The sequence below is a fragment of the Stegodyphus dumicola genome, chromosome 9 (assembly GCF_044657685.1).
Source record: "Stegodyphus dumicola isolate Sdum_Otavi_A_Nest chromosome 9, ASM4465768v1".
Taxonomy (NCBI): Eukaryota; Metazoa; Arthropoda; class Arachnida; order Araneae; family Eresidae; genus Stegodyphus; species Stegodyphus dumicola.
Window position 1 is genome coordinate 132,122,069 of NC_140776.1, and position 26,006 is coordinate 132,148,074.

A 26,006-nucleotide genomic window follows, 5' to 3' on the forward strand; every position below is an offset into this window, starting at 1 on the left:
ATGATAAATCATATGCGAATCAGCTGTGAGACTTAACTGTTAGATAAACTGGGAATCAGGGATTATTATGAGAATGATTTGAAGAAATTCACGATTTATTTCGTGTGCTAAAGTAGAAATTGCTAAATATTCCAGTTCTGAGTTATTACCAGCCATTATTAATTATTATGCTTTGTGTACTATTGCTTTTGCTTATTTTCCATATTAAATTCTTTAATTCTTCCTGCTGACCTGGACTCATTATTTAAAGAAACATCAATAATCCTGTTCCTCGCAACAATATTATATCCAAATATGTGTTATGTTTTACTGTTTATTGGTATGAAGTAGATCTGAATTTAAACTAATGAAACTGTTTATAAAAATAAATTAAACATATTATATTACTAATTTTAATTCAAACAGAGAAGCTGATGGCTGTAGACTTTTTAGAAAGAGAAAAAAATCCCATTTTCCTAATGATAAACTTGTCAATCCTGCAAAATTATTGTTTTCCTACGATTTATAATAACATTTGAATTATGCGAGAGCAAGCCTCACATTTTGCATATAGTATTTTGAACTCTGCATATTTATATATAAACAATGCGTAAATATTTAAACATAATGTTTACCAATAAACTAATTTTAATATTTATTTAAATAGTTTTCCTGAGTTAACATTTTATATAATAGTTTTGGAAAAGAAATGTCCTATAATATATTTTCAAATTTTCATTGGCATGATATTTTCAGTATTACTCCGTAATATAAGTTTCTGAAACATAACTGATTTTTTAAAATTTTTGTTTGAAATTGCTTCTGCAGTTCATAAAAAGTTTATGAACGCTCAGAGAAAAAAATTCAATTTTTGGAACTAAGCTTATATCTTTGAAAAATCTAATAAATAATAATATGGCTTTATTGAGGGTCGAAACAGAATTGCAACTATTGCATTCCACATTAATATTCTTGTTTTATGAGATTAAAAAATTATCGGGGGCTACTGACTATTTTTAACTTCGTACTTGGTATTTCCATATAATTGTTCCTATTTTTACTTGAAGTTCTGTAAATATCTTACTTCAAGTCCTACATATAGGCGCTGTGATTGTTTAAATCACATGCAATCAGAGATATTATAATTTGGTAAGGATATTCTTTGCATTTTATTGCATTGAACTCAAAACTATATACATTTTTGAAAAGGTTTTTTACATTTAATGTATGCATTTTATTCTAAAGAATAAATAAAAAAATTACTTCGAATGAACGTAGAAAAGTATTCTTTCTAATCAGCTAAACAACGAAATCCATGTGAAGTCATCTATTTTCAAGATCTTGAAATTTATCTTAGAGCTTAAAATTGCATTTAATTCATTCATATATATGTATTTCATCTCGTCATCTCTTAAAACGCAAGGCTGCTAATAAATAAGGTTAACTTTCTGGCTAAGAAATCCGCTGTTATCAGCAGTCACTTAATAGCTAAAAACATCGAACGAATTCAAAAATTTCGCCTATCTACGTTAGACTTTTCGAACCATTTAGTAAGTTATTTTTCAGTTTTATCTGATAATATAAAGATCAAATTTTTGATTATTAATTTTATTATTAATTAATCGTCAAACAACGATTTGTAAAAACAAATCAACGTTGAATAAAATAAAATCTACATAAAATTGTAATATATTTTCATTTAGGAAGATATCAAAAATCAAATTTCATTATTTGAACAACATATAAAACAGAAAAACCAGATGAAATTAACCCTTAAATTCTTAATTAAATTCATTATTTTTGAATCATTTAAAATGTACTATTTTCTGATAAAAGGGGCTTAAACTCGCAAAACAGGGAAAACGAACAGGAAATCTCCATAATATGTCCCTTTATCTAAACCACAATTTTTTATCAGCATGGAATCTCTAAGTGTTAGCTATAGTGCCACAATAATCTAGAAGTCCTTCAGCTCTTTTTCAAAATAATCGTAGTCATATTACGTTTCAAAGTAAAATTATTTAGATTAAATCAAATGACAATACTGAAAGCAATCCATGAACATTAAAATTAATTCTTTCAGGAAAGTCCCGCTCTCAAGGTTAGGGTATAATGATCTTTTAGGTAAAATATTAGAATAGAAAGTTTATTATCCCTGTCATTATACTGATAACACGTGGCAGATATTACGTAAAGTATTTAAATGTTGGAAAATTCGACCTAGTCGACATTTTTAACTCTTAAATTATTATTGAAACACAGCAGCCAATCGAATATTCTAGTTTTCCCTAAATTTATTTCACTCATAAAAACCAGTCATTTCATTGTTGAGTTATCTAGTATGTCTTCCAGCACTGGGAATACTTGTGCTTCCCCAATACGGAACTCCTTCAGACATCGAGACCGTGATCTTCATTTGTGATACATCAAGTTCTTTAAAAGCATTTCTTATGTTTAGAATATAGTTAAACAATATAAATTGTAATATCAGGATTCAAGCATTTGTTTCCTCAAGTGAATGCTGACATTATAGACATAATAAAATTAATGAAGAGCATTTTTTAATTATTACGTAAAATGCAGCTTAAAATTATTATTTTGTTTTATTTGATGATCTCTTGTCACGGAGCTGAATCTCAAAATAAACTGGATGAATTACCTGAAAATGAGATCGTTTACAAAAAATGGAATGAATTAGACAAAAAGGTTAAATCGTTTGTGAATTATGTCATGAAAATGGCTATGCCGACTGTAATCAGAGCCACAAGTGAAATGAATCTGACTTCAACATGCATGAAACAAGGTTTCGAATTCGCTATGGGTCTTCGGAATCTCAGAGAATGGGCCATTGAATGTAAGTACGATTTTCAATCTTCTATAAATTTCCAAATAATGGAATTTTTTATTTTGGGCTAAGGAAAACTAATGTATAAAAATAACACTTTAATTTTGAATCTACCAAATATTTAACAATAATATAAGTAAAAATATTAATAATAAATAATAAATCTTTTCCAAAGAAAAACCTTGCATATGCTTCAAAATAAAATTTGTCTATACATTGTTAATCTAAATACTAGAATTGGGATGAATCCCAATTTTTCTTGAATATGGATCCTAAATATCCTTCAAAGCTCTCGAATTTTAAAATCTCGAGACTCTCGATAAATCTTTCATATAAGAATAATAAAGTCACTGTTTAATGAAAATAAAATTTTAGAGAATTTAAGATCGAAACTCTTTGTGTTTTATAAATAAATAGCATTTTCTCCCTCTTTCCCGCATGCCTTCGTGGTATAATTGGAAGCAGGATCGAAGCGTGTTCGGGCGGTCAGTAGTTCCAATTACAGCGAGGGCACTGCACGTCATTGTTATAACCTAATAGCTCTAAAAGAGTGTAACTGAAATTTAGTGAATAATATACATTGTCAAATCTTGAGATTTATTCTTTCATAAAATTTACAAAATTACTTGAATAATATTTCAAATCTTATAGTTCTTCCTGATTCGTTTTTATCAAGAGTAAATGTAAGCAAGTATTTACATAATAGCGTTATTTTAAAACACAAACACTGATTTTAGAACTCTAAATTCTGATTGGAAAACCAGCACTTTTCTTCTTTTCCATGTACTCACTTATTAAGTTAAAATAAAATTAATAATTTCAAAATTTGTTTTAAATTGCTTAAGGAGTTTTAGGTTACGATTTGAAAGAGAACAAAAATTCATATTTCTTATGTTTCTGGAAATCTTTGGGATTCTAGGATACAAGTATCCCGTCCCTAAAATCATTCAAAATCTGCTCGAATGCGAACTCACAAGTAATAACATAAAGTTTCCTCCAGCATTTACAGCTTGAATATTTAATAAAGAAACAACCAGGTTTCTTGAGAAATTGCTGAATTAAAATTTTATCCGAAATTTAATTGAGTATTATGGTGAAACTGAAGCATACATTTACAAATAAGAATACTGCTTTATTGGACAGTTAGAAATTAAACAAAAAGGAGAATTTTATTTATTATTACATACAAATTATTGGACAATATACACTGTATAATAAATTTCTTATACCGTAAAATTTACTGAATATATTTTTGTTCAAATTACGTACGGAAAAATGATTGCCATTACATTTTATTAGGAGGTTCCTATCGACATTTGTGTGATCTGAGTGCTATTTAAGGAGTATTTCACAGAAACTTCTACCTTCTATTATGAAAGTTTATTTATTTTAGGGTAAGTGTGATTTACCTAATGATAGATATTTTATGCACTTAGCTTCGTCATCGCTTCCAAAGAATGAATAATATTTCTGATACTTACAAATTAATTCATCTCGAGTTTATTATGAAATTAAATGAAAATCAGATGAACGATAAAGCAGTTGATTTTGTGCAAAATCTTCCAGGTTATGTGTCATCAACATTTCCATTTAATTATCTTTAGTTACGAGACATTGAGTCATTTGAAGACAAGCTTGAAATAATTAATAACACCAAAGGATTAGCAGAACTGTTCATAATAAATCACAGTTCATTTTCCTCGATTTTTTTATATATGTGTTATCGGCAATGTATTAACCACCGGCATTCTACCATGATAAAGCTATTATTTAAAATTATTATTTTAGCCCAAAGAAGCGTTAGCTCAGAAGGGCTATTAGTCTGGGGGTATTTTTCGTTGAATCGCTGTAAAAGGCTGAATAGCGTTTCAAAGTGTTGACAACAAATATTACAAAGTGTTGACAACAATATTACTCTGTATTATTTTAAAAGAAATTAAATAAAAGAGAATGTGCATTAATGTAGGTACGTTTCTCGCATTGTGAATAAATGACTGTATCTAGAGCCATAAAATTTTGAACAACGTAAACCTCCACACGTACATGATCATCTGGAAACCCGAATTTTTAATTTCGAATATTTTTATTATCTGCTCCATATTTTGTAAAACTTTAACGAATTTTATTATTCAAACTCATCAATTATGAAGCGAGCAATGGCAACACTGTACAGCATCTTTATCTCCAGCGCGTTAGACTGTCTACTTGGAAACTTTTAAGATATGCTGTTTTAAAATGTTTTGTGACATTGTTGTTGAATTTAATTTTATGTAGTTTAAATGCAAAGAACGTGATATTTATACGTGATGCTGCAAAGAACGTGATATTTATAAATAAATGTAACGCAAAATTAAAAAAAAAAGCCTCTTTGGACGTAGTATAAAATCTGAACGCTTTCAGATTTTTTTTTTTTTATTAAATTGCATCCATTTCATCACCTCTAGTAACATGGCCGTGGAAGGCATAACATTTTTGACGAACTTGTGCATGCATGTGCCCCACTGATTTCTTTCAAACACACGCAGTAAGTAGCAGAAACAGAAATGTTTTCGGTAAGCATGTTGTCGCCATATTGCCATGTTGATTTAAACCATCATATATTATAATCTCTTGATTCAAAACGAATTAGTGATATTTGAAACGAATGGAATACTCATTTCACACTTCACCGATTTCTCATTTGGGAATTTGTCCTAGGAAATGTCTGAAATGTTAATCGTTTCATACACTGCTTGCCAGTTTACGGCGTTCTATTACATTAATTTTAAAATTAATAAACACAACTAAAAAAAATTTAAGACTGGGAGAGTTAATAGAGCAGAGGTCCGACAGTCCTATATGTGACTTACCTTGCAGTTTTCTGATGTCTTTGCTTTGTTGATAGCCACAACGATATTCAAAACAGTATTAGCGATTGGAAGGCAGTGACTTCGCCGATGACTAACTTTTGCACTGTCACAAAATCGCATTTTTATGCTTGAGAAGTTTTGTGGCGTGATTAAATCATTTATGACGTCTAACTGTGACTGATCATCTTCCGATCTATCAATGCTATCATTTCTTTGTGATACATGTAAGTACATTTTAACGCTTACTTTTAAAAAATGTAAGTAGATGCAGAAAGATTAGTAAATATTGAGATTCGTGTTTACCTTATACGCTAGTGTTGTCCTTATTTGTATATTCTCAGCATTAAGATAGATCCTGTTTTATATTTTGAGCTTCAGTAGTTTCAAATTAACATAGCATTTCGTTTAATAGAAATTTTAATAACTGTGCATTAAATACCATTTCGTAAACTATTCTTTTATTCTCAATTACAGTATATATAGGATAAACTATATGGGCTACACATTATGGAGAGTAATATATTTCATTGCAATTAATGGCTTGGATCCATCTAGGTTTACACGGAAAAAAATGCAAATCTCTGAATTTCTTATCTTATAAATGAATTCGCTAGAATCTTTTCAAATGTTAAACTCTAATACAAATGCAAAAATTAGATTTTACGTCTTTAAATTTAATTTTCTTTTGTTACCTTTTTCAGTTTTTTTATCTTAAATTTATTTTTGAAGTGTAAGCTGAAATTTGAAAATTTTAGGTTGCAGTCAGTTTTTGCGGTGCTCTCTCCATGAAACGTTTTCTGAGACGTAGACATTGCAAGCATCTGTGTTGTTTCTACACAAATTTTCAATTAATTTGAGCTACTGCTCTCCTCCGGTGGTAAATTAAGTGCCTGAAACAATAGTAATTTGTAATCGTTTTACATATCAGGTGACTTCCAGATCATCCATTTATCATTTTCCGTTCATTTTGATAAAAATTATGACTTGAATTTCGTTGTTATTTATTCACACCGAAGTTACATTGAAAAACAAACAAAAATTGAAATGGAAGATAAAAATCAAAACCTTTTTTACTTCCCTGTACGAAGTAAAAAGGAGGAATTGTAATCGCGAAAATTTTCAGGCAGCATATTTCAACGAAAATATCCATTTTGACCGCTTTCGAATACAATTTAACGATGTATTTGCGTGATATCTGTACGTAAGGACAGAATAAAAGACTCTTTTCCTCCGAAAAAATTATAAAACTGCTTTAAAATGAATTCTGAAGAGAATTTTTGGTGGCGTCTGTACGAACGTATGTACGTACTTACGTACGTACGTATCTCTAACTCAAAAACGAGTAGCCTCAGGACGCTGAAAGTTTGTATATAGGACTACTATAACATGTAGATGTGCACCTCGTATTTTGGTTTCAATCGGTCGCGCCAAACGTATATAAATATATTTATAAATATATCCACTCTTTTACCCAGCTCAGTGATCTCAGTTTCTTTACTCTTATATGTTTGTAAATTGTACATTTTTTTCTTTAAATATGATTGAATTATGTTGTTTTTATCTTCCGGTTAAGGGTTTTATGCCTTTAGTAAATCTGTATGCAATATTTTTAGAATTATCAACAATTTAAAAGTTGTTTAAGTGCCGCTAAGCCTATTTTGATGGCGGCCATTGCTTGTTTACATTTAAAACAGCTGAGTAGTGAATTTGTTGCCAACCTAGAGAAACGTAGCTTCGCAACAACAAAGATAAAAGCCTTCATTTATTATTGCGATTTAAATCATGCTTAATCCTTTATGGAATTTTTTCGAGGAAATTATGAAACCATTATTACATAATTATGAAACCATTATTACCCCAAAGGGCCGGTGCCGAGAAGGGCTATTAGTTTTGAAACGACATTTGCTTTACTGTGCCCTTTTCACTTTGTTGCCAACTAATATTATCGCCTTGTATTTTAACAAAAGAAATGAAATAATGAAGAATCTCCATGAATGCATGTATGTTTCTCGCACTGTGAAAAAACGATGATACATAATAGCCATCAAATTTTGAATACCGTAATCGTCCACCCGAACGTGGTCACGAGGACGCCCAAATTTCGAATTTGTTTTATTATCGGGGCAATGACAACACTGTACAGAAAATAACATTTTTATCTCCAGCCAGAGAAACTGTCGGAAATCCTTAAATATTTTGTGATGTTGCTTTGAATTGAATTTTATGTGGCTTAAGTGCAAAAAACGTGTTATTTAATAAATAAATGTAACACCCAAAATGTTAAAATAACGCCTCTTTGGGAGCAACATAAAATCTGAAAGCTTTCAGAATTTACTTTCTTTAACTCTTTGAATTCCTTTTATTTCTAATTTTTATTTAAACGATTTAATGACACTGTGTTTCTGTTGCAAAAATGTATTACATGTCCAAATAATAAAGTATCAGAGCAAAGAAACTGTACCATCAACAATATTACTTACAGAAATTTCAGGTTTACGCCATAATAAAAGAAAACTTATGACGATTCCTTAAGTAGTAATTGTATAAATTACTTGTTTTTATGAAACCGCAAACATCTTATGGCTAGAATGAATTTATTCTATGTTGTTGTTGAATGTTGAATGCAACTGTAAATACACCTTTCTTATTTGAGATTTTATGTGTAAAAAGCTGTTAATCTTAAATTGGTAAGAAATATTTTTGAAGTAAACCTGCAAGGAAAAAGAAATTACATAGGATTTTTGACTCAATCTTTAGAGTGCTTTGAACAAGTTTTAGAGGTATGCATAGTTCTTTAGTGCTTCATCAAGTAATATATATTATACGGATCTCTTATTTTATACCCAGAAACGTGAGTGAGGTCTACATAATTCACGGCACTGGAGATTGTCCTCCATATTTCTTTTTGACATTCTTTAAACTACAGAGTTAGTTTTGCTATTCTGTTTTAAATATTGCTTTCTAGCAGGACTACAGTACATGATAAGGATTTATAAGCTTGAAGAGGTCTCCTGCAATCTTTATTTGACATAGGCTTAACGGACACCAGTTAGGACATTTGGTCGACACGGACATTTAGCTGACACGGACAGTTAGCCGACAAGACGTTTAGCCGACAGAACATTTAGACGACACGGACAGTTAGCCAACAGGACATTTATCTGGCACTGATAGTTAGCCGACAAGACATTTAGTCGACAAGAACACTTAGCCGGCAGGACATTTAGCCTTCACGGACAGTTAGCCGATAGAACATTTAGGCGGCAGGACATTTAGGTTTCACGGACAGTTAGCTGACAGGTCATTTAGCCGACACGGACATTTAGCCGACAAGGACACGTAGCTGACAGAACATTTAGCCGACACAGAGAATTAGCCGTCAGGACATTTAGCTACGGGACACTTAACTGGCAAGACATTTAGTCAACAGGACACTAAGCCAACGCTGACATTTAGCTGACACGTACCCAATCATTATTTAAAGTTACTATCAATTACAAAATTTCTCGATTTCTCCATAAGTTCAGTATTCTCCATAAGTCATATTTTTCACGTATCAGTAAAATTCGTTTTTCGATTCTTCAAGATCTTATATGTGCTTTTAATTTCTTGTATAATTTAGCATTGTTTGATATGTAGTGTACTGTTTGGTGTATATTGGCCCAAATTGAAAAATCATTGAAATTTCTCGCCAGGGATTATGAATTAATTTTCGAGAGGAAAAAAGAATTTTTTAGCTAAGTATGACGGTCACTTAATTACATTTCAATATGGGATATTCAAAAATTATCCGTAAAGTGTTTTCATTTAATCAACTGGGTTCCTTTGAACACTTTTCACATCATTAATAATTTTTCTTGTTTACTGAATGATGTTAATTTTCCAATCTTGCTCCAAAGCTTTCAAATTTCTAATAACTTTACGTTTCATTACTATTTTACTCAACACATCATGTTTCATTCTTTACCTTATAAAGTCGTTTCGCTCCTCCCACTACTGAAATTTCCTTTCCCTGTCATGAAAAATCTGAATAATGCAGTAAAAAGTATTGTTATTCTTGAATCATACTTTTTATAGAAACATGGCATTGAAGGGTTAGAAGTCGGCTAAATGTCCTGTCGGCTAACTGTTGTCGGTTAAGTGTCTAGTCGGCTAAGAGGCTGTCGGCTAAGTGTCCGCGACCTATTTGACATATGTGTCTGAGAGGCTCGTGCATATGTCAAGATCGGAATATTTCTTCAAAGGCGAGTAAAACGAAATTATGTACGGTAATGTTACGAAATGTGCAGTGCCGGTACGATAGCTTCAATGCAAAGTAGGTTTAGGGTTGCCAGAAAATAGCAAAAGAAAGCAGGGTTGCCATATTTGGTGGAATATCGCCTATTTGGCGACAAAATTGGCGATATGCTATAGACGGAGGGAGAACCTTCTGGAACGAATCCTTATTGGTTTAACCCAGAATGTTCTCGAACACAAGCCGGAACCTACATAAACCCTGATGGTACGCGGAGAGATAGTGCGCAGTCCATCAAGCTGACAGTCAAGACAGTGAGCGAGTTAGTGCATCGTCGAGTTTTACCTTAGATTGTGTTGAGCTCCGGGAGCGACTGAACGGAGTCGGATATTGTACTGTAGTGTATCGTCGAGTGTAACGCGAGTTGTAACATGGAGAGTCTCAAGAGTACGGCGAGTTCTGAGAAAGACCGAGCAGAGTCGGGAGCTGTACTCTGGTGCTTTGCCGTGAAGCTGTCTCCACCGTTATAGCCTAATAACCTGAAGGTTGTGTCGCTGATTGTTCCAGCGTGTGTATAGTAGATCTTCGACGACTGTAAATGCGTTTTTGGAGCTGTGTTGAATAAAACTGGCCAGTAAACTGTGTTTCCATTCTTTATCAAGTGCTGTCGTCGTTATTCACTCGAAATCCACGAACCCGTACTGAAGGTGAAGAGAAATACGTAACAGTAAATATAAAAAGCTATTGTGACTATTTTAATTGACATAATTCTGTCATATAAGTGCATTGAATACATTTTGAAAACAAAGCACCAAATTGCTCATAACTTCAAATAAAAATTAAAGCGTCCTTCTTTATCCTTCTTTCAAATAAATTTTAATGTCGTCTTTTTGAATTCAGTTATAGATTCCTCTGGTAAAGGTATTGATGGTTTACTGGCTGGCACAATAGGGGCATTTGGAAATTATGATGGATGCCTTAATGCGGTTGCCACAAAATCAAATTCCAACGGAGGAAAAGAAGTCTTGTTTCGAGGGCAGTACTGCATTTTAGAAATCAAACCTGTTCTACCTATCACAGATAAGGTATACAGCTTTAACAACAGAATTGAAGGCCTTGTCGCTGCTACCCAGAATGGATCGGTAAGTCGAAACTGGATTTTATATCCACTTCAATTAATAATAGTAGAGCGAAAATAAACCAGCATCGTTAGTAAAATTAATAACTTAGTTCTTACGTTATAGATTAAAAATTTCATTATCTTCGCATTATTCGCAATTTCATTATCATAAATAATAGAATAAATATATTTGGTTTGTTAAAAAATATTAAAATAAAAATAATAAATAAAAAATATTTGTTTTTCTGAAACCATTTAAACTCGCTAATGCTGTATAATTCCTAACATTTTCAGTACAATGATAAAAGTTTGCTGAAGCATTTCAATAACGAGTATCTGACTCTTCTATGTAATAATCGTAGTCCTAAACACGCCATTTAGGGATGCTTCTAAAAGTAATAACTTTTAAAATTTCCTCCACAGTTATTTTTATAGAATATAAGTAAATGTACAGCCTTTCTGCAGACCAGGCATGTTAAATCGTGACTCTTGCTTCTGTTTTCTACCACCCTAGGTTCACTCCGAGAATATAATAAAAAGTATTTAATCGTAATATATTAATAAAATACGCAATTCTACTCATTATTATGGCATATGTACAATTTTGGAGGCTAAATAAGACTCTTGAGATCGTATATTAACAAAAATGCTTTCTCAACCAACATTTAGAAGTTCACAGCCCATTTAGAGATGAAATTAACAGAAATGCTTTGTGTCTCAAACTTATAGTTAAAACAAAGTGTGTATTTCCAAATTGCGCACATACCTGCCTACGTGGTTTGCAGAATTCCGAAATTTTGCATCGTATTTAATTTCCCTGTTCCTTAGTTATATTTAGCGTAAATAACGTTTCTCACGTATTCAGTGAAACGAATCCCCAACGAAACGCAAGTTCAGAGCCATTTATCTGACTTCAAAAAATTCCCAGTGCAAGCAATATATCTCCAGACATCTGAAAACTAGCTATAGAAAAAGGATATCAGGTATTCGCAATAGCGTTATCATTTTAGGTTTTTTAAGGCCACTAATAAGCCAATAAATTTCTCAATTTCTATTTTTCAAGCCACTTAAACTAAAATTGCATGTAACAATGCTGAAGGTATACCAAATGAAAGTACTGATGGCAACAAATTTAGGACTCGCCGATATTAGCATTCCTACCTGTCATGGGAACTTAATATTAAAAACCACGTTAACTGACTTAAATCTTACCGCTGCCACTAAGGTTCTCAGAAAACTACCTCCTCTTTGGCGTAAATCCTTTTAAAAAAGTCTACAATTTGAATAGACTTTGTTTTCGTTCTTTGAACTGCAGCTTATTTCCTTTCTTTTAATCATCACTGCGGTCCTGGAACTGATGTAATGAAGAACAGATCACAATGCTTTTAGTTTTTTTTTAAAACAAAAAACTTGTTTAAATATGATAACTATTTACAAGTCAAATACTCCTCCTGGGTCCGAGCCTATTCGTGTCTCAGCCGGATAAAAATCAGCTGACCCGTCACCTCGATCAGTCTTGAGAAACCTCCTCAACTTTCTTCAATCTCGATCACTCCTGAAGTTCCTGTGTTTCTCTTGTTTACCTCCACACAGGATGCAGCCGTATCATCCAGGTGTTCTCTTTCAACATCCAGTTCTCACGCAGCCCTTTCTCGGAACTCCAGAAACCGCCAGTGAGTTTCCAGTCTTTTTTCCACTGATGCGTGGGAACCTTTCTGGCTACGCTTTTTCCCCGCACCGAACACCTTTGTTGTTACACGATGGGCATGACAACAGATCGACTAAAACTTAGTGGTTAATCATAGGCAGCAGATCTGGTATATCAGAATAGAAACTTTCAGCCGAATTTTGATTCATAGTGTCCTTTTACCGTATGAGAGACAATAAAATCAGCATCTACCTGCTCTCGCCGATGCAGGCCAATTTTAAAAGAAAGATTACAGAGCACAGCATTTTAAAGCATCATTCAGCACAAACTGGCGTTGCTTGCAACAGGGATTATGCTGAACGTTTAAAAAACTTATGAACGGGTTGTAGAGACATTAGGTATTTTGGAAGCAGGAGAGATGAAAAATGAGCAACGCCTTCGCCGGCAATCGAACCACGGGCCTCTCGAATACTCGCGGAGCGTGTTGACCACTACATTACGAAGGCATACTAAGAAGGCTGGACAAATACCTTATATAATCCCTATTACGTAATGCTGTCAATAAACTTCGGGAGATATCCATGGGACTGTTTTATGAATAACTTTGTTGAATGAATCCATTTTTTGGATGGCATTAGTTTCCGGTGTCGCCATGCACGTTGTGATCCGTGTTTGCTTAGTGATAAAAGCGTTCTATGAATTTAATGTTGATATTAATTGAATTTATTCTGTTTTTTGAATAATATCCTAGTAGAGAATTCCTGCTTTAATTCAAGGAAAGTGTGAACTATTATGTCGCGAATTTTAATTATTAATACGTGTTTTAAGTGATCATTATTCTAGTATTTTTATTTGTACTCATGTGTATTTTAATCTGGAAAAAGTATTCTTAAATTATTAAAGCTTTATTTAACTCGTTATTCTTGAGTAGAAAGTGTAGTAAAGGCGAGAGACGGTTGCGAGGAAACATCTGGTTTATTGGTTTATGGCCTTTTACTAACAGTGCATGCAGTAGGGTGTTGTGTTGTCGCCTTTTACTAATGGCGTTTGAAATGAAAATCGTCTTGCTTTCGCTTTGTTATAGTTGCAATTTTTTTTTTTTTTTTTTTTTTTTTTTCTTCAAGACAGTGGGGATTGTTGTAAGCTTAGATAATTGGATTCTCGTAAAAACTAGTTTCCTCTTGTTAGTTGAGGGTTTAGTTCCCACGTTGTGTTTATAGATGTTTTTTGGAGTCCATTGTCAGATTTTCTTGCTTTTGATTCGTTGTAGGGATGTAATTTTCTCAGTACAGATAACGTAAAATTCTGGCATTGGTGTGATTTTAATTTTATGATTTTCTGTAAGCCAATGACATTTTTTTTGGGGGGGGCGAAGAAGAGAGTTTACTTCGGTGCTTTTTCCAGGCTAGATTTCATTCTGATTCTGATTTTTCAGCTAGAAAGTTAAAGGAGAAAAAGAGTGTGGGACTTGACCCCTTGCGGGTCTTGCTCTCGCTAGCGGCGTGTACTACAAATGCAAACAGAATTTCACTGAGAACTGATTACTACTTTAGTGCGAGATGTATGAGCTGCAAAGAGCATTTGACTGAGAGCTGTACCAGTGGGCTCCGGTTATGGTTTTTCTTTTGGAGTCTGATATGGAGTGATTTTGAGCACCGCGATGGGAAAAGAAAAGATCGAGGGGCGTTTTGCCCTGCTGCGCGTTTCCTGAGCAAGAGGGCTTCAGTCGCGTTCTTTTTTCCCTTGCTCTAGTGGATACATTCTTTTCTGTGAGATGTTTAAAAGTTTTGTGTGAGAGATGCAAGGAACATTTTCCTGCGAGATGTCTAGAAAAACGTGCGCTAACTGCAAAGAGCATTTTACTGAGAGCTGATTACTACTTAAGTGCGAGATGTATGAGCAAAGAGCATTTGACTGATGATGCAAAATGCGAGATGCAAAGAGCATTTGACTGAGAGCTGCTTACTACTTTAGTGCGAGATGTATGAGCTGCAAAGAACATTTGACTGAGAGCTTATTACTACTTTAGTGCGAGATATAGAGCAACCTACCAAGAACATTTAGCACAGATTTTCTCTCTTAACCCGAATAACAGGTTCATCTCCAAGAGCCTTTTTCCGAAATATTCAGCATAAAATGTTGATTCGCCGTTTTGATGATTCAAGTGATCGTGCTAAGAACTTGTATATATTCAGCTACCTGTTATTGAATTGAAATAAAGATCCTTCTAAATCGGATTATTGGTTCCCACCTAATGGACAGATAACGCGATTCCTGGCTGTTTGAAGAATTATTAGACTGTACTTTCCACTCGTGATTTCTAATAATTTTAGACGCTTACGAAAGGGTTGTGACAGAAAGAAAATAGGCTTGGCTCATTTCCCTGTGGATTGGACGCAAGGGATCCTGCTACACGGAAAAACTGTCGTCCATCTGCGAGTAAAAAAAAAATTAAGATTATTTTCTCTCTTTTTTTAGTTTTCCCAAACAGTTAATGATGATTTATCTGCCATGGTATATATTGTCGTTAATTACATAAGTTAAGTATTACAGTTAGTAAAATTGAGGGTGATTTATTATTTCATGTGATGGGCAGTTTTGGGATGTTTTAAATTTGTTTCACCTACTGAGTTTGTGAGTCAGAAAATGTTAGTTTCTAATTAATGGAAACCATTTATTTGGAGAATTAAAATATTTTACACCTTCTTAAATTGTGAAAAAGATGTTAATTATTAATTAAATGTTTTAATTATTGTAAGCTGAAATTTTGTGTTAGATGCGATATTTTCATTGTAAAGATATGTGGTAGGGGATACTGATCAGTTACTTAAGTATTTACTACTATATTATTATATTCAAGAATTTAATAAATGTGTTTGATTTAGAATTTTAATTGCACTTGTTTAATTTGTGTGTTAACTTACTTTGGTCTGTTTACCATTTGTTTGAGCCGGTAGGCTTTAAAGAAACATGGAGCTTAAACTGAATTTGGATTATTGATTTTCCTTTTGCATAGGTTACACACAACGCGAACCGAAAATTTAATTTGTACTACCACGTTTTTCGATATGATATATGAATGTTCTTAAGATGATTATATATATTTTTTTTGAGTTTTTTGCCCGGCACCATGAGTCAGTTTGAGTTCAAAGTTATAAAATATTAAAACACCTAATTTTCAGATATTTAACAGAAGCTGCAGATGTCAAGTGTTAAATAAATTTGTTATTCGTTATGCATTATTTGTTATGCATCAATTTGTTATTTAATTAATTATGTGCAGAATCCAAGTAGATAAAATTTATTTCTTTTTCTATAAATGTTGAAAGTATAAACAGATGCTATATTAGTAGACTCACTGTGTCTAATTATTTATATACGTAAATTAAGAACCTGTGCAGAACAAGCGTTGACAGGTAGTCTCGGCGTAGTTCTGATTTTGGTTTATGTTTCCGATACTAGTGGCATCCGCGACAGGACGCAGTGAGGTTACTATTAGAATTATTTATTTGAATGTTATTTTTGTGAATTAATTGATAGTTTTGTTATGGATCCTTTAACTGCAAAATGCGAGGGATTGCGTTCTTCCTTTACCAAGTCTGTTAATGTTTTTAAAAACGAAATTGCTAAGGATGATTTTTCAGCAGGTATAATTAAAGATAAATTTACAAAGTTGCAAATGTTGCAGAAAGATGTTGGGGAACTTAACAAGCAGATTTTGAATTCTATAATTTCGACTGATGTAACGCCTGAAAAAGTTAATGATGAAATGGAAAGCTGGGATATAGATGAAATGGATAAAGCTGGGAAAGGATGAATTTATTACCATTTCTCGTTTAGTTAGTGAGAATAAGTTAGGTGGCTTAGAACAGTAAATTTAGAAACTAGGTCACAATGTAGTGTTTCTAGTAATTCACCTCGTAACACTAGCACGAAAGTGACAAATTTCAGTATCTTGTTATCAGTATAAAGCATGAAACAAGGGACATTCTCCTGCGAAAAACTATTCAAAAGCTGTTAGTGCTCTTAAGGAACGTTTTGGGAATCATGATTGATTAATTGAGGTATACGTGAGAGAGCTTGTAAAGTTGATTATAATGAATGTTAAGACAGGTAGTAGTAAAAAATTACCATTGCCTCAAATTATTCGATAAGATTAAAGCACAGCTAAGAGCTCTCGAATACTTAGATATTAAAACGGAAAACAATACTTGTTGCCTATATCCCATAGTAAAATCATGCCTCTCGGAGGAAGTCCTCAGAACCTGAAAAAGAAGCCCGCTTTTTGGAGAAGTAAACAAAAGTCAGGATATTTTTCGCCTAACTAATTTGATGAAATTTTTAAGATGCGAAGTGAAAGGGAAGGAAAGATTTGAGTTAGCGCGGAGTGGTTTTGAAATTTTTGGGCAAAATGAGAAGTATTGCAATAAGTCGAAAAGGGATTTAAAAGGCAAATTTAAATCGAAACAGTTAACGAATGTCCCTACGGCGGCAGCTTTCTTTACAATGAAAGATAATAACTGTATTTTTTGCAACAAACTACATGATAGTAAGGACTGTTATGAAGTACGCTCTCTGTCGTTAGATGAGAAGAAGAATAAAATTAGGCTTAAGAGGTGTTACCTGAAGTGCCTTTCGCCTGGACATGTTGCTAAGTCGTGTAAACAGTCTGTACGTTGCTATGCGTGTGGTAAGGCTCACACAGTTCCTCTCTGCCGAGATCTCTAGACACACGGAACGCAGGAAAAGGCAACAGAGCTGGATACCGTTCAGGCAACTACGGCGGGACAGATGTGTTCCACGGAGGTAGCTCTCATGACAAAGTCAATGTGTTAGGAAAATCAGACACGAGAGAAGTACATGCCCTTCTCGATTGCGGATCACAATTCTCGATTGCTGATTTGTGCACTTTCAGAGGCAAATCGGTGGTTTTATGTGCCAAGCCAGATAAATCCAGCCTATATACCATCTCTGGGTTGTACCCCTCATTAAATTCTAAAGAATTCATGGTGGGAGGGTTCTAACTGGTTATAGATTCCGAAGAATAGTTGGCCACACCTTGAAATTAAACCCAACGAGACATTAATTCCTTTTGAAATCAGAAAGATAGCTGTAGTATTAAACGTTAGTGTAAGTATTGATACATTTAACTGGTATGAAAAATATTCTAAATTTTTAGCAATTGTAAGAATTTTAGCATGGGTTCTAAGATTCTTTAGAAGCTCTCAGGCAAAATTTGTAAATAGAGCAAAATTCTTATCTGCAGCCGAATTAAAGGATTCAAAAAACACTTTGAGTCTACTAATTCAGCGTGAAAGTTTTTCTCAGACTGTAGATGTAATAAATGGTCTTTCAGTCGTCAGAGACGAATTAGGACTGATAAGAGGGAAGACAATGATTCTCACAAGAGATGATAAATTTGAAATCCAATTCTGCTTCCGTTAAAGCATCATATTCTGCAAAGTCTAGTGCTCGAAAACCATAAAAAGAATTCTCATGGCGGTGTTCAAATACTCATGTCAATGATTAGACAAATTGGATTATTTCAGATAGACAGACAATTAGATCAATAATCAAGAAATGCATTACCAGCAAGAGATTCACAACAAAGTCATCTTCAACCATACCTATTCCTTTAGACAGAGTACGGGACGCTCGAACTTTCGAACACACCGGAATTGACTTGTGTGGTCTCCTTATTCTGAGGGGAAAAGGACGAAAGCCTGGGTAGCGCAGTCTACACATTTGGAAATCGTGACATCCTTAGTGCAGATTGCTGTGCACACGCGTTGAGAAGATTCATGGCTCGACGAGGCCATCTGACCGTCATCTATAGTGACAACTTCACGGACGTTATCGGTGTCTCTGGTGCATTGAACCAAATTGAGTGGTAAAAGGTAGCTGCTCTTGAAACTCTAAATCCGATTAAATGGAAATTCATTCCTTCCCAACCGCAGCATGGTGGAGCGGTTGGTAGGAGAGACTAATTCGCATAGTGAAAAATCTACTTGTTCGAGTTCTTGGTAAGTCGTCTGTTACGTATGATGAACTGCTCACAGTTCTTTGCGACGCATTAGGCACCCTTTAACAATCGCCCGTTAACATACGTCTCCAACCATGCAGATGAGTTGAGACATCTAACACCATCCAACTTTCTCCAAGATGTAAAAGAGATTGGAACGGCACTTGGATAGGAATAAACCGGTAAAGCGTTATTGCCAAGAACTGCGTGAACAATTCAGACGACGCTTCCTGAAAGGATACTTAGGTCTGTTAGCGCAAAAAGCTGGCACATCTGACAAAATTTTCAAAGTTGGAGACGTAGTCCTTGTTCGTTCTGAAAACCAGAAGAGACCTAATTGGCCACTTGCAGAGATTTAAGAACTGTATCCAGGTAGGCACGGTCATATGAGAGTTAAACTCCACTTGATCATCTCGTTCGTCCAATCCAAAAGATTTACCCTCTAGAAGTTAATTCTTCTGGGGATACCATTATACAGATCAACATCCTACTAATGACCCACCAGCAACATCACAGAATGACAGTCCAATTGAGAAGGATGTTTCAACGACTCCTCGGACGTCAACAATCGGTAGAGTAATCAAGATACCGAAGAGACTGGGCTGTTGAATTTTCGAACTTGATTTACCTCGAAGGTGGCAAATCAAGGTAGGAGATAATTACGTAATAGCATCAATAAACATCGGAAGATATACAGGAGACTTTGTTTCATGAATAACTTTGTTGAATGAACAAACGACTTTGTTCATGAATCCATTTTTGTGGATGGCATCAGTTTTTGGTGTTGCCATGCACGTTCTGATCCGTGTTTGCTCAGTGATATAAGCGTTCTATGAATTTAATGTTGGTATTAATTGATTTATATATTCTATTTTGTCCTGTTTATTGAATAATATCCTAGTAGAGAATTCCTGCTTTAATTCAAGAAAACTGTGAAGCTGCATATGTCAAATGTTAAATAAAATTGTTATTCTTCAAGAGACATGTGCAAAATCCAAGTAGATAAAATATATTTCTTTTTCTGTAAATATTGAAAGTATAAACAGATGCTCTAATAGTGTCTGTGTCTAATTATTATTAAGGTTTATATACGTATATTAATAACCTGTGCAGAACAACCGTTCATGGGTAGTTTCGGTGTAGTTTTGATTTTGGTTTTGATTTTCGTTACACACCCCTTTTTAAAGGGCAACTGGGGATTAGGGACCCAATCGCAAAATTCTGGTGGTGCAGAATCAGCGTTCACCACCTGTTAGTTCGGTCGCCACTAAACAGACATTAGGTTTTTTCGAAGCAGGAGAGATGAAAAAGGAGAAACGCCTTCGCTGGGAATCGAACCACGGACCTCTGGAATACGCGCTCAGCGTGCTGACCACTACGCTTACTACGAAGATATGCTAAGAAGGCGAGAGAAGTACCTTATAAGGTAACCAATTACTTTTTTCATTACTCTGATTTATTTTGTCTCCACTAATGAAATTATATGGTTAACTTGAAGCCTTTAGAATAGGAAGACTCCCAGATCTGACAATGTTATAACAAAATGCTTAAAATTCAAGAAAGGCAGACTATTGCTAGATAGCTGAATGAGCGTTATGCCTATATACACTTTACCAAAGATTGAAACTTTCGTCTTTCGCACATATCCGAAACCTCAAGGGCTTATAATCTAGTGAGGAACCGTTGTTCTATCAACGTCTTGCGCCGATAAGGCAAAACACTTGAAAAATAGATTTAAGCAATGCTTAAGCTTAAGCTTAACTTGCTTCCTAGTAAATAGTTTGATTTCAGAAAATAACTTTACATGAATATGCAATTAATCTAAATAAACTATTTCTTAAACTGCTAAATGCATAAATATCAGATGACAACAGATTTTATGATACATGTAATTAAAACTTTTGGGCAGATCTGATATAAGAGTTTCATATGCAGACTGTAATGAAGTTTTAAAGAAATCTCGCCATTTTTGAACGATCAACTAACTTTACTAGTCAAAATTTACAGAATAACTGAAAAACATTTTTAAGCGCATCGTCTGCGGATATTCTTTGCGGATAATCGTGTGCAGTAATTTACATTTCTTAGTGGAATTATGTTGGTAGCGTAGCAACGCAAATACGTTACAGTCTTAAATGCCTTCCCTCACGGGAAACTTTTTTGTTTCAAATTGATAGAACTTTCAAGAAAATTTTCAGTTTAAATGCCTTAATTTTATTTTATTTTATTTTATTTTATTTTTACAAGATGTAACAAGATCTGTAACAAATACAATTAGATACCTGACCAAATGAGTACAACTACTTCAAAGAAGCATTTTAAATAACCATATAAAATGTAATATTCTAATATTACAAAATTTAAACAATGAAGTTTTATACTTCCTAGAATGTATACTTTTAGTTGTGAGATGTTTGGATACAACGACTTAAACTGTCAGCATTTTGATGGCGCTTCCCCTTTCTATGCGCAACTTTATAGTTAAAAGTTTGTAAGATCAAAGTCCATCCTAGTCTGGGAGTAATCTCAGTGCTTTTATCCAACCATACTAGAGGATCATGATCAGTCTGAATAATGAACTTATGAGGTCCATCTAGGTAGAATTTTAACTTTTGCACTTCAAAGACAATGGCAGCACACTACTTTTTGATTTTACTGTACTTCTGTTCAATAGGTGACAATGTTTTGGCTAAGAAGCATTATTGGACGTTCGCCTTTAGCCTTCGCATGTGATAATACAACACCAATACAAATATTCGAAGCGTCGCACTGAACGATAAATGGTTGAGAAACGTTCGGAATGTATAAGACTAGATTTTGTGTTAATCGTTTCTTGAGTTAATGAAAAAGTGTTTTGGCAGTCATCAGTCCAATTTATAGTTGACTAGTAACATTTTCCTTTTAACAAATCTGTAAATGGTGCAGAAATCACAGAAAATTCAGAAATATACCTTCGATAATACCCCGCAAGTCTTAAAAATGACCGGAATTATGTTTCCGTCGTAGGTTTAGGGAAGTCCTTTATGGCTGGGATTTTTATTTCTGCTGGTTTTCTTTGACCTAGATATTTGACGGTTGTATGAGCAAACTGACATTTCGAAGGCTTAATATGCAGTTTAGAAATTTTCATCTTCTCCAAAATAATTTCTAAGTGCTTCAAATTTTCTTCCCAGATTTGCGAGAATACTGGAACATTGTCAATATAGGTTAGAGCAACTTCTTCACAGTTTCTTAATAATCCTGCCATCAAGCGGCTAAAATCATATGGTGCATTTTTTAGCCCGAAAGATAACCTAAAGGGTTTAAATATTCCAAAACTTGTCACAAAAGAAGCGTAACGCTGAGCTCTTTTAGTTAGTGGGATCTGCCTCGAGTAAGATCTAGAACAGTTATATATCTGTTGGATGACACCTTCTCCACTAAATGTTCAGTGTTTGGAAAAGGAAAATACTGTGTCCTAGTTCCTTGTTCAAACTACGGTAATCAATGCATGGTCTTGCCTCTTTTCGAGGAACTTCAACCAGTATGAGTGGAGAGGTAAAATCCGATTCACCTGGTTCTGTTACTTTGAGGTTTACCATTTTTTCTACTTCCGTTTTTAAAATCTCGGTTTGTCTGGCAGACATCCAATAAGGTTTTGAGCATATTGTTCTTTCTGCTTCTAATTCTATATCATGTTCGGTAAGGTCAGTACATCCTAGTTAATTAGAGACAATACTGGAATACTTGTATATTAACTGCTTTAAATCTTTTCTTTGGTCTTCAGATAATAGTGAATTCAACTGAATACCTTGCAAAGCTTCAGACATTTCAGTATCTGAGCTATAATTTAGACTCGGTATTTCATCTTCATAGCCGTTTATCCTGTCTTCTAAACAAAGCAAGTTTATATTTTCTGTTAGTTGAAATATGGTTTCAGAATATTAATGGGGTACACCTGAGTTTTATTTTTCTCAGGAAACTCGACTACATAATTTGTCTCTGATAACTGTTGAACTATTTTTTTCGAGGACCTACCCATTTAACTGATAGTTTGTTTGGTTTCGACGGAGCTACAACTGGTGTAGAGACATTACGTTAATTGGAAAAGCCGGAGAGATGAGAAATATGCAACGCCTTCGCCGGGAATCGTACCACGGACCTCTGAAATACCGGCTCAGTGTGCTGACCACTACAGACCGAAGGTAAGCTAGGAAAGCGGTAGATATACCTTATATACTCCCCTTTTTAAAGGGCGACTGGGGTTTTTAGGGGAACCAATCGCCAAATCCTGGGTGCGGAGAACCGCAACGCTTTTAGTTAGGGCGCCACTGTAGAGACATTCGATTATCTTTGAAGCAGACAAGATGACAATTTAGCAAACGGCTTCGCCCGGAATCGAATCACGGGCCTCTGGAAAACCGGCCCAGCGTGCAGAACCACTACACCACGAAGGCATGCCAGGAAGGCGGGAGAAATACCTTATATACTCCCCCTTTTAAAAGGCGACTGGGTGTTTTTAAAGAGGGGACCCAATCGCTAAATCCTGGGTGTGGAGAGTCATCATCCTGACATTAGTTATTTTTTTGAAGCAAGAGAGATTGAAAAATTAGCAAACCGCCTACGCCGGGAATCGAACCACAGACCTCTGAAATACCGGTTCAGTGTGCTGACGAAATTTACGTTCTACGGCTTTGTTCTGTATAAATATTTCTGGAGAGGCTTTTATCGGATCTAGTTCTGAATGTTCATAGTTCACAGGAGGCAGAATTTCATTTCCAGTCAATGTATCTTTGTCGTTAAGTTCAATTTCTGAATTTAACTCATTTGTTGAGAGCAGATTTTCCGTTTCTTTTAGTCGTAGCTGTTGAGCACGAGTTTGTATGGCGTTTATCTTATGAATTTTATCTAGTTTTGCTTCTTTAAATAATAAGCACACTGGATGTTCTTCCAGAGGTGTTCATATCCACACGGTCTCACCCGTATACATGGAAGGCTGCACATACTTTTGGCAAATTAAATCCAAATTTGCACCGGTATCTCTAAGTATGGACATTTTGTAGCCATTTACTTTACCTAGGCTGGTATATAGAGCCATAATATACTTAAAACTATTTTTGGAAAATTCATTTGAGAGTACAGTTTCATTTGATGTTACAGTTTCTAAATTCTTCTTAAGTTTATTACACTGAGGTCGAAGATGCGAGTAGGATTGGCATTCATAACAACGAGGTTACTCCGTTTCTCAAATTCCCTTTCATCAATTTGATTAGTACATTCTGTCCTAATTATAGGTTTAGGATTAAACTCTTTCGAGATTTCTTTAGGGTTATGTCTATTATGGTAACCAGCTTGCATTTTGTTCACGTTTTGATGACTTTCTTGAAGTTTCAAACCTTGTTTCCCTCCTAAAGCTCTGTTTAATACACTCGTCTAATTTTTCTGCTAGCTCATATGGAGTTTTTAATTACATCCATTGGTCTATGAAAATGATCCTTTACTTCCATGGAAACCCTATATTTACCTTTGCTCATAATCAAATAGTTACCGAGCAAAGGTAACTATTTGATTTTATAGTTACCTTTGCTCGGTAACTATTAAATCTTTCCTATTTTCAAATATCTTAATTTCTAAATCTGCAATTCTCTCCAAAAAATAACTATAAAGTTCATGAGCATAATTTCTCCAAGATTTTTCAGGAGGTTTTTTATGTCGACAAAAGCATTGTTTCAGCTTTTCAGTGTTAAGTTTATATCTTCTTAAGAATAGCTTTTTCACATATTCGTACTTAGTCGCATCTTCAGATGGTTTTCTGGCTAACATATTGAAGATTTCGGTAGGTAAAACACCCAATAGATAAGCCACAAAATCTTTCTTAGGAACCTAAGCCATTTCAGCCTTTCTCTCAAAAATCAATAGTCCCATTCCATCCCTCTTTTCGTAAAACTTTGAACTAATTTGTGACAAATGGATTTTGTTGCTTGATTCTGCTATATTCGCTGATGATTCTCTAGCTCGCATTACTTGATTTTCAATTTCAAGTCGCTTTATTTCCAATTCATATGCCCTTGCTTCTCTCGCTTCTTGAGCCAAGCGTTCTTCTCGAGCCAGGCGTTCAGCAGTTTTCGGTCTAGAATTAATTTAACTTCTTCCTCATCTATTAAATGTTGTTTTCTATCCTTGGCAAGAAATGACATGTTTAGAAACAGAAAAACTCCTCGATACCCTTTCAAAATTAATTTTAAAAGGCTTTTAGTCAATAATAAAATATTCAAATCAACGTGCTCAATCTAGCCTTTTTTACTTCCTTGTACGAAGTAAAAAGGAAGTATTGTAATCGCGAAAAGTTTCAGGCAGCATATTTCAACGAAATTATTCATTTTGAGTGCTATCGAATGCAATTTAACGATGTTTTTCCGTGACATCTGTACGTAAGCACAGAATAAAAGACACTTTTCCTCCAAAAAATTATAAAACTGCTTTAACATGAGTTTTGAAGAGAATTTTTCCATGACGTATGTACAGATACATACGTACGTACATATGTATCTCGCATAACTCAAAAACGAATGGCCTCAGAACATTGAAATTTTGTATATAGGACTGTTATAACATCTAGATGTGCACTTCGTATTTTGTTTGCAATAGACCGCACCAAAGGTATATAATATATTCAAGCTGTTACCCGGTTCAGTGATCTCAGTTTCTTAGATGTTTGAAAATTGTGCATGTTTTGCTTTACAAATGATTGAATTATGTTGTTTTGCAAGCAATATTTGTTTAAATATCAACAATTTAAAAACTGCTTAAGTGCGGTTAAGCCTATATTTTAAATAACATGGCGGACATATTTGTTTACATTTGAAACAGAGGAATAATAGATTTCTTGCCAATCATGAGAGACTAAGCTTCGCAACAACAAAGATAACGCCTTCATTTGTTATTGCGAATTAAATCATGCTTGATCCTTTCTGGAATTTTTCGAGAAAATAAGTGTTTAAGATTTACTTCAAAACTTTTAATATAGATATTTTGCGTTTTTATGTATTTTTGCCTTGTCGCGAAGTGAGAACTGAATTAATTGAATGAGAAATACCGAACGTTTGTGAAAACTGTTTTTTTTTTCTGTTTTGGTTACTTAATTTCTTTTATATATCGTTCTAGATTTATTATAGTATTTGAATAGAACATGTGGCAACGATTAGATAATTCTTAAGATGATATAAAATTTGTGCATTCAGAGTTAAAAAAATGAATGAAATGTAACGCTGTTAAGTGAACCTAGGTCCAGAGTGTCGCTATGGTAAACAAATATAGTGAATTTTATAGA

At 34.1% G+C, this 26,006-nt stretch overlaps 1 protein-coding gene across 2 annotated transcripts in view; it reads left to right on the forward strand.

The window, feature by feature from the left end:
- Positions 1–1,804: 1,804 nt before the first annotated feature.
- LOC118201132 (nose resistant to fluoxetine protein 6-like) overlaps positions 1,805–26,006 on the forward strand; it is a 105,546-nt gene continuing 81,344 nt past the window's right edge. The window contains exons 1-3 of one of the 2 annotated variants that reach the window (XM_085824129.1): positions 2,777–2,833; positions 4,124–4,218; positions 10,808–11,049. Coding sequence is in view for 1 of the 2 variants with exons in the window: in XM_035373168.2 (XP_035229059.2) it covers positions 2,557–2,833; positions 10,808–11,049 (519 nt within the window). In the remaining variant the exon portion in view is untranslated. Of the gene's footprint in view, positions 2,834–4,123; positions 4,219–10,807; positions 11,050–26,006 lie in introns of both variants that reach the window. The other variant, XM_035373168.2, reaches the window with a different exon arrangement.